Genomic DNA, 12689 nt, shown 5'->3' on the forward strand with positions numbered 1-12689 from the left:
CTGCAGTGAGCCGTGATTGTGCCACTGCACTCCAGTTTAGGTGACAGAGTGAGACCCTGTCTCAAATAAAATAAAAATAAAAATAAAATAAAATAAAATAAGATATAATGGCAACTCCTTTAATATCAGCCATTCCTTATTTCTCTTATCTTACATTTTCCTTGGTAGCATTTATTGCTGTCAGATAAATTATAGTTAGTTATTTGTTATTGTTAATCTTGTCCAGAATTTAAAGTGCAAGAGAACAGTAACTTTCTTTTGTTCACCACTGTTATCTCCAGTGTCTAGAACAGTGCTTGGCATGAAGAGGAGATGAGTAAATATTTGTGGACTGAATTAAATAAAGTTCTAAGGCCGGGCATGGTGGCTCATGCCTGTAATCCCAGCATTTTGGGGGGCCGAGATGGGCGGATCGCGAGATCAGGAGTTTGAGACCAGCCTGGCTAACATGGTGAAACCTCGTCTCTACTAAAAATACAAAAATTAGCCAGACATGGTGGCGCGCACCTATAATCCCAGCTACTCAGGAGGCTGAGGCAGGAGATTTGCTTGAACCTAGGAGGTGGAGGTTGCAGTGTGCTTAGATTGCGCTACTGCACCCCAGCCTGGGTGACAGAGTGAGACTAGGTCTCAAAAAAAACCAAAAAATGCCAGGCGCGGTGGCTCACGCCTGTAATCTCAGCACTTTGGGAGGCCAAGGCAGGTGGATCACGAGGTCAGGAGATCAAGACCCTCCTGGCTAACACGGTGAAACCCTGTCTCTATAAAAATACAAAAAATTGGCCGGGCATGGTGGCGGGCGCCTGTAGTCGCAGCTACTCGGGAGGCTGAGGCAGGAGAATGGCGTGAACCCAGGCCACTGCTCTCCAGCCTGGGTGACGAGCGAGACTCTGTCTCAAAAAAAAAAAAAGAAACAAAAGAAAAAAAAGTTCTAATTCCATCCATGCTGTCGCAGGTGTATATCCTCATATATTTTAAGTAACAAGGCTTATGTTTTCTGAAACTCTGGGCTTAAGCAATCCTCCTGCCTTGGCCTCCCAGAGTGCTGGGATTACAGGTGTGGGCCACCACGGTTGGCCAGACTTACTTTTTCATTGTTTTTGAGACGGAGTTTCACTCTTGTTGCCCAGGCTAGAGTGCAATGGCACGATCTCGGCTCACGGCAACCTCCACCTCCCAGGTTCAAGTGATTCTCCTGCCTCAGCCTCCAAGTAGCTGGGATTACAAGCATACACCACCACACCTGGCTAATTTTGTATTTTTAGTACAGACAGGGTTCCGCCATGTTGGCCAGGCTGGTTTCGAACCCCTTACCTCAGATGATCCACCAGTCTCAGCCTCCCAAAATGTTGGGATTACAGGTGGGAGCCACAGTGCCCGGCTGACTTATCTTTTCTTGACCTTTTTCCCATTATTTTTCGCACAGTGTGTGACGATTAACTTTAAAACTAGCTCACAGCTTGTGGAATGTGGGGAGAATGACACATTTGGAGGGGACTGGTTCTTCCCTGATTCCAGTCTCAGATCTGGAAAATGGAACTATTGAAATTTTTTGTCTTGGGTGGCAGCGTGAATGCGTTTTTGATTGTACAACGAGAGATGGTTGTGCAGGGAGAGTTTCGATAAGAACTTCTGCAAAGGGTCTATTGATATTGAACATTCAAAGCCAGGTAAAGTGGCTCATACCTGCAATCCCAGCACTTTGGGAGGCTGAGGCAGGCGGATTGCTTGAATCTAGGAATTTGGGACCAGCCTGGGCAACATGGTGAAACCCTGTCTCTACAGAAAATACATATTAACAGGGTGTGGATGTGTGTGCCTGTAGTCCCAGCTACTTGGGAGACTGAGGTGGGATGATCGCTTGAATTGGGGAGGTCAAGGCTGCAATGAACCAAGATCGTGTGACTGCACTCTAGCCTGGGTGAAAGAGTGAGACCTTGTCTCAAAAACAAAACACAACAACAACAACAACAAAAAACCAAAGGAGCAGGCTATAGTAGATATTTTTGGGGAAGGATTACCTAGCATGTGCAGTCCCTTCCCACATTTAAGGAAATTCCTACTGTCTGAAGGCCTACTGTCTGTTGAAGCCAACAAGAATGGATGTTTGCTTTCCTGCATCTGTTGGAGCTAAGGTGACTTAAGCTTGGCAAATCCTTCCACACTTGGCAAATACTTCCACACTTTTGAATATCAGGAATTGGCCATCTCTTCCAGCCACACATGGCAGCTGGGACAGATTCTGTTTTCCAAAGATAGCTACAACACTCTCTTTTTTCTTTTTGAGACAGGGTCTTGCTCTGTCACCCAGGTTGGAGTGCAATGGCATGATCATGGCTCACTGCAGCTTCGTCCTCCAGGGCTCAAGTGATCCTCTCACCTCAGCCTCCTGGGTAGCTGTGAGTACAGGTGTGCACCACCACTCCTAGTTATTATTATTTTTTTTTTGTAGAAATGGGGTTTCACCATGTTGCAACAGTCTCTTTCATCCCACACGTGTTTCTACAATCAGAGCTTGATACTCTTTCCATCAAGAGGTGGGGTCTATGGCACCCTCCTCTCAAATCTGTGTAGTCTGGTGACTTGCATGCAACCAACAGAATTCAGCTGAAGTGAAGTTGAGGAACTCTCAAAATGAGCTAGAAAAGGCCATGCAGGTTCTGCCTAGGTCTTCAGTGGCCATATAAAGTCTGACTACCTTGAGGCAGCCATGCTGTGGGGAAGCCCAACCTGGCCAGTGCAGAGACCACATGGTGGGGGAGGCCCTAAGACCACAGAGAGATGCCCACCTGTCCAGCACCCCCAGCCACCCTGCGGCCAGCATCACTGATTGCACCGTTTGTTTGCATCCTGAGCCAAAACAAACCAGCCACACCTTTCTTCAAATCCCAGCCCACAACAACCATGAGACTTAATGCAATGATTGCTGTCATTTGCGGCTAAGTTGTTAAGTGATTTATTACCAGCAACAGCGAATGAGAAGAGCAGCCATATCCTATTTCTGGGGCAGCAGAGGGAGCGAGACAACTACAGTGTCCAGTGGCCATCACCAGCATGGCCTCATCAGACCGGTTCTGTGGTGTCACTGTGGCTGGGTTACCATTGCTGGCCAGCTGCCAGCATCCTTCCTGCTCACTTTCCAATCCTGATTCCCCGGTTCACTCCTGGGATTCTGTGAGTGACCCCAACTCCTCTCAATAAATTCCCTTTCTGCCCCTGAGGTGGCATCTGTTGCTTGGAACTAAATCTGTGATAATTCTTTCTTTCTTTCTCTCTTTCTCTTTCGCAATCTCTCTCTCTCTCCCCCTTCCTCCCTCTCCCTCCTTTCCTCCCTTCCTTCCTTCCTTTCCTTCCCTTCCTTCTTTTTTTTTTTTTTTCTTTTTCAGTGTTTCGCTCTTGTTGCCCAGGCTGGAGTGCAGTGGTATGTACTCAGCTCACTGCAACCTTCATCTCCCGGGTTCAAGTGATTCTCTTGCCTCAGTGTCTGGAGTAGCTGGGATTACAGCTGCCTGTCACCACGCCTGGCTAATTTTTGTATTTTTAGTAGAGACGGGGTTTCACCATGTCAGCCAGGCTGGTCTCGAACTCCTGACTTCAGATGATCCGCCCGTCTCGGCCTCCCAAAGTGCTGGGATTACAGGTGTGAGCCACTGCGCCTGGCCCTGATACATTCTTTCAAGCCTCCTGTCCATTAGAATACTTTTTCATCATTTAAAAAATTTTCTTTTCTTTTTTGAGATGGGGTCTTGCCCTGTTGCCCAGGCTGGAGTGCAGTGGTGCAATCTTGGCTCACTGCAGCCCTGACCTCTCGGGCTCAAGCCATCCTCCCACCTCAGCCTCCCGAGTAACTAGGACTTACAGGCATGTGCCATCATGCCTGGCTAATTTTTCCAAAATTTTTTGTAGAGATGGAGTTTCATCATGTTGCTCAGGCTGGTCTCGAACTTCTGAGCTCAAGCAACCCGCCTGCCTCAGCCTCCCGAAGTGCTGGGATTACAGCCATGAGCCACCACATCTGGCCTCATCATCTTTTAAGTCTTAGCTCAGACATCACCTCCTCCTGGAAGCAGTCCCTGACCTCCCAGGCTGAGTGAGGTGCCCACTCTGGGTTCCTGTAGTCCCCTGGGATTCCCTACCCCAGCCATGCCCACTCTGGGTCATCACTATCTAGGGACGGGTCTCTTTCCTCTACCGGAAGGTGAGCCCTTGTGGGGCAGTGATCACTGCTTCCTGGTCAGCATGGCTCAGCCCAGGGCTGGGCACAGGGCAAGGTCTCCGGGAATGGGGCATTTTAAACAAGGTGGAGGGAGGCTTGGGTCAATCCAAGATGAATCATGAGGTGGTATTTCTTCTTCCTCAGCAAGATTTAGACTGGAAGTTAGCAGTTACTCTGGGAGAAAGATGTCAGAGAGCAATGAAGGACAGAGAGAGGGATGAGAACAGACCGTGGCAAGGCAAGGTGGATAACCATCGGGGAAATGTGTGGTCTTTTGACCAGGGACTTAATCTAGATGTCTGGGTCTGGGTGCAGGGATTTTTTTTGCCATGATGAAGGAGAGGGCTGGATGCCTGGTTCTCTGAGATTCTGGACTTCTAAATCCTGAGAGCAGGACTCCTGGGTATCACAGACAGGGCTGGGGGCCCAGTTTCTTTTTCTTTCATTGTTTTTTTTTAAAGAAAGGGTCTCTGTCTGTCACCCAGGCTGGATTGCTGTGGCAGAATCACAGCTCCCTGCAACCTCGGCTCCCTAGGCTCAATCTTTCCCACTTGGCCTCCCAAAGCCTTGGAATTACAAACGTGTACCACCGTGCCTGGTCCCAGATTCCATCTGAAGATCTGAGGGTGGAGGGGGCTGGGGGCCTGGACTCCTGGGTCTGAGGGAGGAGGGGCTGGGGGCCTGGACTCCTGGGTCTGAGGGAGGAGGGGCTGGGGCCTGGGCTCCTGGATCTGAGGGAGGAGGGGCTGGGGTCTGAACTCCTGGGTCTGAGGGAGGAGGGACTAGGGTCTGAGGGAGGAGGGACTGGGGGGTCTAGACTCCTGGGTCTGAGGGAGGAGGGGCTGGGGCCTGGATTCCTGGGTCTGAGGGAGGAGGGGTTGGGGGTCTGAATTCTTGGGTCCAAGGGAGGAGGGTCTAGGATCTGGACTCCTGAGTGCAAGGAAGGAGGGACTGGGGGTCTGGACTCCTGGGTCTGAGGGAGGAGTTGCAGGTCTGAACTCCTGGGTCTGAGGGAGGAGGGGCTGGGGCCTGGACTCCTGGGTCTGAGGGAGGAGGGGCTGGGGCCTGGACTCCTGGGTCTGAGGGAGGAGTTGCGGGTCTGAACTCCTGGGTCTGAGGGAGGAGGGGCTGGGGCCTGGACTCCTGGGTCTGAGGGAGGAGGGGCTGGGGCCTGGACTCCTGGGTCTGAGGGAGGAGTTGCAGGTCTGAACTCCTGGGTCTGAGGGAGGAGGGGCTGGGGCCTGGACTCCTGGGTCTGAGGGAGGAGTTGGGGGTCTGAACTCCTGGGTCTGAGGGAGGAGGGGCTGGGGCCTGGACTCCTGGGTCTGAGGGAGGAGTTGCAGGTCTGAACTCCTGGGTCTGAGGGAGGAGTTGTGGGTCTGAACTCCTGGGTCTGAGGGAGGAGGGGCTGGGGCCTGGACTCCTGGGTCTGAGGGAAGAGTTGGGGGTCTGAACTCCTGGGTCTGAGGGAGGAGGGGCTGGGGCCTGGACTCCTGGGTCTGAGGGAAGAGTTGGGGGTCTGAACTCCTGGGTCTGAGGGAGGAGGGGCTGGGGCCTGGACTCCTGTTGTTCAGGTGGGGACCAGGCCTGGGGACGGCTCTTTCCCTGGGCCCGCTGCCCCCTGCTGCCCCCTGCTGCCCCCTGCACTCTTCCTTCGCACCCTGGAGGACAGACAAGGCTTGGCAGTTTATTTCGGTTTCACAACCCCCTTCCAGCCCTTGGGGCGCCCTTTAGCAGCACATCTCGGTGCCCTGCAGGTGGAGAGAGGGGTGGGTTAGATGAGGTCACCTCCAGGTGGAGAAGGGTGGAGTGGGCCAGGGAGGGTTAGGGAGCGGACTCACCTGGCCTTCAGGCCGGGGCAGGGTCCTGGGGTCCCAGGGCAGCTGGAGGGGAGTTCCCCTTTAGGAGTCTCTGCAATGGAGAGATTTTGAGAGGGTGGTTGATTCCCGGCATCCAACCTTTCCTTCTGCTCCTCTACCCTGTCCCCTTTGTCTTAGACCTGGGAGTCCCAGACCACCCTCCAGTCCCTTCCACTTACTCCATGGCCCCCTCCCTCGCCTGGGGGCTGGAGGTGGCTTCCTGCCCGGTTGAGGCCACAGCCTTAATTCTTGGCAAGACAAGAGGGGCCTGAAGTCTGGGGAGGGCCAGAAGTGCCTGGGAGGAGGAGATTAAGAAATGTCTCTGCTAGGCTGCAGCTTGGGTGGACGTCCTTTCACAGGCCCTGGACAGGGGTGACACAGTGGTGGCAGCCACCGTCTGACAGGACCTTTGGCCTTGTCCCTAGTCCATGCCGCCTTTTCCCTCTCACCTCTAACTCGTGTAGGAAGAAGTTTTAGTTTGTCTGTCCGCCTGTCCATCCATGTGTCCATCCCTTCTGCGCACTCATGCGTCCCACAGACAGTTCCCGAGCCTCTCCAGTGGGTCAGCCCCTTTCTTTCTTTTCTTTTTTTTCTTTTCTTTTCTTTTTTTTCTTTTCTTTCTTTCTCTCTCCTTCGTTCCTTCCTTCCTGCCTTCCCTCCATTTCTTTCCTTTCTCCTTCTCTCCCTCCCTCTCTCTCCCTTTCTTTCCCTTTCTTTTCTTTCTTTCTTTCTTTCTTTCTTTCTTTCTTTCTTTCTTTCTTTCTTTCTTTCTTTCTCTTTCTTTCTTTCTTTTCTTTCTTTTCTCTTTCTTTCTCTTTCTTTTCTTTCTCTTTTCTTTTTTTTTCTCTCTCTCTTTCCTTTTCTTAAAAAAAAAAGAAAAAGAAAAAAAACAAAACAACAGAGGCCAGGCGTGGTGGCTCACACCTGTAATCCCAGCACTTTGGGAGGCTGAGGTGGGTGGATCATGTGAGGTCAGGAGTTTGAGACCAGGCTGGCCAACATGGTGAAACCCTGTCTCTATGAAAAATACAAAATTAGCCAATCGTGGTGACATATTCCTGTAATTCCAGCTACTTGGGAGGCTGAGGCAGGAGAATCGTTTGAACCCAGGAGGTGGGGATTGCCATAAGCCAAGATTGCACCACTGCACTCCAGCCTGGGCAACAAGAGCGAAACTCTGTCTCAAAGCAAAACAAAGCAATACAGGGTCTCACTCTGTTGCCTAGTCTGGAGTGCAGTGATATGACCATAGCTCACTGCAGCCTTGACCTCCTGGGCTCAAACCATCCTCCTGCCTCAGCCTCCCAAAGTGCTGGGATTACAGGCATGACCCACTGCGCCAGGCCAAGGCCTTGTTTTTCGCTCTGAGAAGACAGCCGTGAACAAGACAGAAAACAATCTCTGTCCTGGTGGAGCTGATGCTCTACTGAGCCCGAGGCTTGCAGTGACTGATCAGCTCCTGAAAAAGGAAATGTCTCAGAGCATGTTCCGTCTCCTTCAAAGTGCCTGGGAGAGAGAAGATGCCGGGGAGGCCTCTTGGAGATGGGAATGACCCAGCTGATGCCTGAGTACTGGAAGGATCCAGACAGAGGCTTCAAGTGGGTGGGGGCTTGCTGGCAAGTTAGAAGAGCAGCAAGGGTCCAATGTCGCTGGAAAGGAGGTGGAGTGGGGGAGATCAGAGAGGTGGGGAAGGGTTAGATCCCCAGCCCCAGGTCTTTGGGCAGTGGAGAGGACTTTGGCTTGAGTTCTTGGAACCCTGAGAAGCCAGTGGGGGATTTCTTTCTTTCTCACTTTTTTTTTTTTTTTTTTTTTAGATGGAGTCTCGCTCTGTTGCCCAGGCTGGAGGGCAGTGGCGCCATCTCAGCTCACTGCAAGCTCCGCCTCCCAGGTTCACACCATTCTCCTGCTTCAGCCTCCCGAGTAGCTGGGACTACAGGAGCCCTCCACCACACCCAGCTAATTTTTTGGATTTTTACATACACAAAATACATTTTTACATCCTGTTAGCCAGGATGGTCTCGATCTCCTGACCTCCTGACCTCATGATCTGCCCGCCTCAGCCTCCCAAAGTGCTGGGATTACAGGCGTCAGCCACCGTGCCCGGCCTTTTTTTTTTTTTTTTTTTTTTTTTTGAGACAGAAGTTTTTGCTCTGTCACTCAGGCTGGACTGCAGTGGCACGATCTCGGCTCACTGCAACTTCCGCCTCCTGAGTTCAAGCAATTCTCCCACCTCAGCCTCCCACGTAGGTGGGATTACGGGTGCCCGCCACCATGCCTGGCTAATTTTTGTATTTTTTAGTAGAGACAGGGTTTCACCATGTTGGCCAGGTTGGTCCTGAACTCCTGACCTCAAGCGATTTGCCCACCTCAGCCTCCCAAAGTGCTGAGATTACAGGTGTGAGCCACCATGCCCGGCCGCCAGTGGAGATTTCTGAGAGGTGAGGGAGAGGATATGACTCAGGTTACAGGTGACTGAGCTTACTGGCTTCATCAAAACTCATGGGGAGGCTAGACGAAGTGCCTAATGCCAGTAATCCCAGCGTTTTGGGAGGCCGAGACAGGAGGATCACTTGAGCCCAGGAGTTAGAGACCAACTTGGGCAACACGGTGAGACTGTGTCTCTAATTAAATTAAAAAATTAAAACAAAACAAAAAAAAACCCAGCCCGTGGGGCTTGTGTCAGGCTGCTCCCCATTTTCCCCAAGAAAACACCGAGGGTCAGAGAGGTCCCCAGTGTTCAGTGGGGCGATGAGATCCAGCTCAATGGCAGTGTCGTCCCCTAAAGGTAGGTTTCTCAGATGGAGAACAGCAGTGTGCAGAGAGCAACCCCAGGGGCCACAGCACCATACACAGATCACAACCACAGTGACACTGACCACTGACACAGTCCCAAGTCCCATCACATCCAGTGTCCACAGCAGCCCCACCCTCACCTCTGCAAAAAAATTTTAAATGAACCGGGTGTGGAGACATGCACCTGTAGTCCCAGCTACTCTGGGGGCTAAGGAGGGAGGATCACTTGAGCCCAGGAGATTGAGGCTATAGTGAGCTGTGATTGCACCACGGCACTCCAGCCTGGGTAACAGAGACCCCATTTTTTTTCTTTTCTTTTTTTTTTTTTTTTTGAGACAGAGTCTCACTCTGTCGTCCAGGCTGGAGTGCAATGGCACTATCTCAGCTCACTGCAACCTCTGCCTCCTGGGTTCAAGCGACTTTCCTGCCTCAGCCTCCTGATTAGCTGGGATTACAGGTGCCCGCCACCATGCCCGGCTAGACAAAGGCCCCACCTTAAAAAAAAAAAAAAAAAAAAAAAGCAATGCCAGGCACATAGCAAAAATTATGACAGGCGGGGCCCACGCCTGTAATCCCGGCACTTTAGAAGGCTGAGGCGGGCAGACAACCGGAGATAAAGAGTTCAAGACCAGCCTGGCCAACATGATGAAACCCCGTCTCTACTAAAAATACAACAATTAGCAGGGCGTGGTGGCGAGCACCTGTAACCCCAGCTACTCGGGAGGCTGAGCCAGGAGAATTGCTTGAACCTGGGAGGCGGAGGTTGCAATGAGCCAAGATTGTGCCACTGCACTCCAGCCTGGGCAACAAAGCTCAAAAGAAAAAAAAAAAAAAAAAAAAGGTTACGACAGTTGGCTTGCTGAGAAATAGCAAACCCAAGGCTGTCTCTTCCATGGTATGTTTTGAAGAATGAAAGAGTAGGTGGGAGTGGACTGGAATTTTAATCAGGCAGGGTTTGGGGAGAGGAGGAAAGGGCGGGCAAGGCGGAGGGTACAGCCTAGGCAAAGGTGTCATCATCAGGCCCGAGGTCCCTGTCAGCCTGCCATCCTGGCTGTGTCCCCCATCACTGTCCTCAGGGAGCCGGCTGAGTGCCTCCTAATGTTTCCATTTGCTTTTGGCGACAGGTTGGATCTGTTTTTAGCTTCCCTGGCTGGTTTCACTGCCACCCCCCGCTTCCTGCTGGCTCTCTTGTTTGCTGTGGTTGAATAATGTTCCCGGACTTCCTGAGCTGTTTGTTTGAAGACAGCTCAGTATTGATCGAAGCCTGTGTGTACTCAGCCAGAGATGCTAACAGATCTGCTTCTCCCCAGCAATCCAGGGTCCCACAAACCCTGGGGTGGTGGCATGGGGAGAAAAGAAAGCCAGGACAGGGCTCATTAAAAAATAAGTAGGCTGGGCGTGTTGGCTCACGCCTGTAATCCCAGCACTGTGGGGAGCTGAGGCAGGTGGATCACCTGAGGTTGGGAGTTCGAGACCAGCCTGACCAACATGGAGAAACCCCATCTCTACTAAAAAATACAAAATTTGCCAGGTGTGGTGGCACATGCCCGTAATCCCAGCTACTCAGGAGGCTGAGGCAGGAGAATTCGCTTGAACCCCAGAGGCAGAGGTTGCAGTGAGCCGAAGATTGCAGTGAGCCGAGATCATACTATTTCACTCCAGCCTGGGCAACAAGAGTGAAACTCCATCTCAAAAGAAAAACAAACAAAGAAAACAACAACAACAAAAAAGTAGATGGTTTAGGGGCCTTAAAGACTCCAACACTGGCTTCTCCTCTTTCAGGCTGTGTGGTTTTGGGCAGGTACTGTCACCTTTCTGAACTTTTTGCCTCCAGAAAATGGGGAGAAGAACATTTGTTTGTTTGTTTTTTTGAGACAGGGTCTCACTCTGTCATCCAGGCTGGAGTGCAGTGGCACGATGTTGGCTCACTGCACCCTCTAGCTCCCGGGTTCAAGCGATTCTCCTACCACAGTCTTCCAAGTAGCTGGGATTACAGGCGTGCACCACCACGCCCAGCTAATTTTTGTATTTTTAGTAGAGACAGGGTTTCACCATGTTGGTCAGGCTGGTCTCGAACTCCTGAACTCAGTGATCCACCTGCCTCAGCCTTCCAAAGTGCTGGGATTACAGGCATGAGCCACCGCACCTGGCCGGGAGAGGAACATTTTTGACTTCATAGTGCTGTTGGGAAGACTCACTTCAGTGTATTCATTTGGTATCTATTTATTGAGCACCTATGATGTGTGTGTGTGTGCTAGGCACTGTTCTGGACTCTGGAGATACGATGGAGGAGACAACAAAGGCCTGACCTGCAAGAAGGTTGCAACCTGACAGTGATAAAAGCCAACAAAACCAACCCTAAGCTCTGCCGGGTGGCGAAACATCTTTGAACATACAGCAGACCAGGGGCCGGAGGGACAGCGGTGCTATTTTCACCCTTTCCTTTTTTTTTCTTTTTAGAGAACGGGGTCCCGCTATATTGCCCAGAAAGGTCTCGAAATCCTGGGCTCAGGCTTTCCTCCTGCCTCTGCCTCCCTAAGGGCTGGGATTACAGACTCTTTTTTTTCTTTACTGGTTTAGAGACAAGGTCTCATTCTGTTGCCCAGGCTGGAGTGCAGTGGTGTGATCATGCCTCACTGGAGCTACCAACTCCTGGGATCAAGGGACCCTCCCACCTCAGCCTCCCGAGCAGCTGGGACTACGGGCGTGCGCCACCACTTTGGGCTAATTTTAAAAATTTTTTGTAGTGTTGGGGTCTTACAGTGTTGCCCAGGCTGGTCTCAAACGCCTGGGCTCAAACCATCCTCCTGCCTTGGACTCCCAAAGTGTTGGGATTGCAGGTCGGGCATGGTGGCTCATGCCTGTAATCCCAGCACTTTGGGAGGCCAAGGCGGGTGGATCAACTGAGGGCAGGAGTTCAAGACCAGCCTGGCCAACATGGCAAAACCTTGTCTCTACCAAAAATCCAAAAATTATCCGGGCATGGTGGCACGTGCCTGTACTCCCAGCTACTTAAGAGGCTGAGGCAGGAGCATTGCTTGAACCTGGGAGGCAGAGGTTGCAGTGAGCTGAGATTATTCCACTGTACTGCAGCCTGGGCTACAGGGGCGAGACTCTTACTCAAAAAAAAAAAAAAAAAAAAGTATTGGGATTGCAGGCATGAGCCACCACCCCAGCTGGAGGTACTATCTTGAACAGAGTGGTCAGGGAAGGCCTCCCTGAGAAGGGATGGGAAGGCGAGCCTCAGGAAAGGCAGTGCAGGCCAAGGGAACAGCTTGTGAGAAGGCCCTGAGGTAGGACACATCTGGGATGCTGGAAGGAGAGCAGGAAAGTCCTTGAGGCCGGGCACAGTGGCTCACTTCTGTAATCCCAGCACTTTGGGAGGCCGAAGGGGACAGATCACGAGGTCAGGAGTTTGAGACCAGCCTGACCAACATGGTGAAATTCTGTCTTTACTAAAAATCAAAAATTAGAGGGGCATGGTGGCGGGCGCCTGTAATACCAGCTACTCAGGAGACTGAGGCAGGAGAATTGCTTGAACCCGGGAGGCGGAGGTTGCAGTGAGCCAAGATTGCACCACTGCACTCCAGCATGGGCGACAGAGCAAGATTCTGTCTCAAAAAAAAAAAAAAAAAAAAAAAAAAAAAAAAAGAAAGTCCTTGAGGGGGAATGAGCCAGGAAGAAAACAAGGGATGAGGTCACAGCGGGGATGGGTACCTTAGAAATGAGTGCCAAGGATGAGTCCCTTCCCTGGCACCCCTGAGTGTGCAGGTGAACCAGGGACCCTGGAGGTGAATGAGACCCCGGCCCCCAACCTCCAG

The 12689-nt window shown here is 51.6% G+C and overlaps 1 protein-coding gene across 6 annotated transcripts in view; it reads right to left on the reverse strand.

Annotated features, from left to right (window-relative positions):
* Window positions 1–12689, reverse strand: part of CBLC (Cbl proto-oncogene C) — a 31867-nt gene that overhangs the window by 1994 nt on the left and 17184 nt on the right. For 2 of the 6 annotated variants that reach the window (XR_005238318.2, XR_497713.3), the window contains 3 exons: window positions 6255–6370; window positions 6058–6127; window positions 5884–5967 (listed from right to left, as the gene is read on the reverse strand). Coding sequence is in view for 3 of the 6 variants with exons in the window: in XM_007997144.3 (XP_007995335.3) it covers window positions 6065–6127 (63 nt within the window). In the remaining 3 variants the exon portion in view is untranslated. Of the gene's footprint in view, window positions 1–5883; window positions 5968–6057; window positions 6128–6254; window positions 6371–12689 lie in introns of those variants that run through there. The other 4 variants (XM_007997148.3, XM_007997143.3, XR_497714.3 and 1 more) reach the window with 3 other exon arrangements.

The sequence above is a fragment of the Chlorocebus sabaeus genome, chromosome 6, assembly GCF_047675955.1.
Source record: "Chlorocebus sabaeus isolate Y175 chromosome 6, mChlSab1.0.hap1, whole genome shotgun sequence".
Classification (NCBI taxonomy): domain Eukaryota; kingdom Metazoa; phylum Chordata; class Mammalia; order Primates; family Cercopithecidae; genus Chlorocebus; species Chlorocebus sabaeus.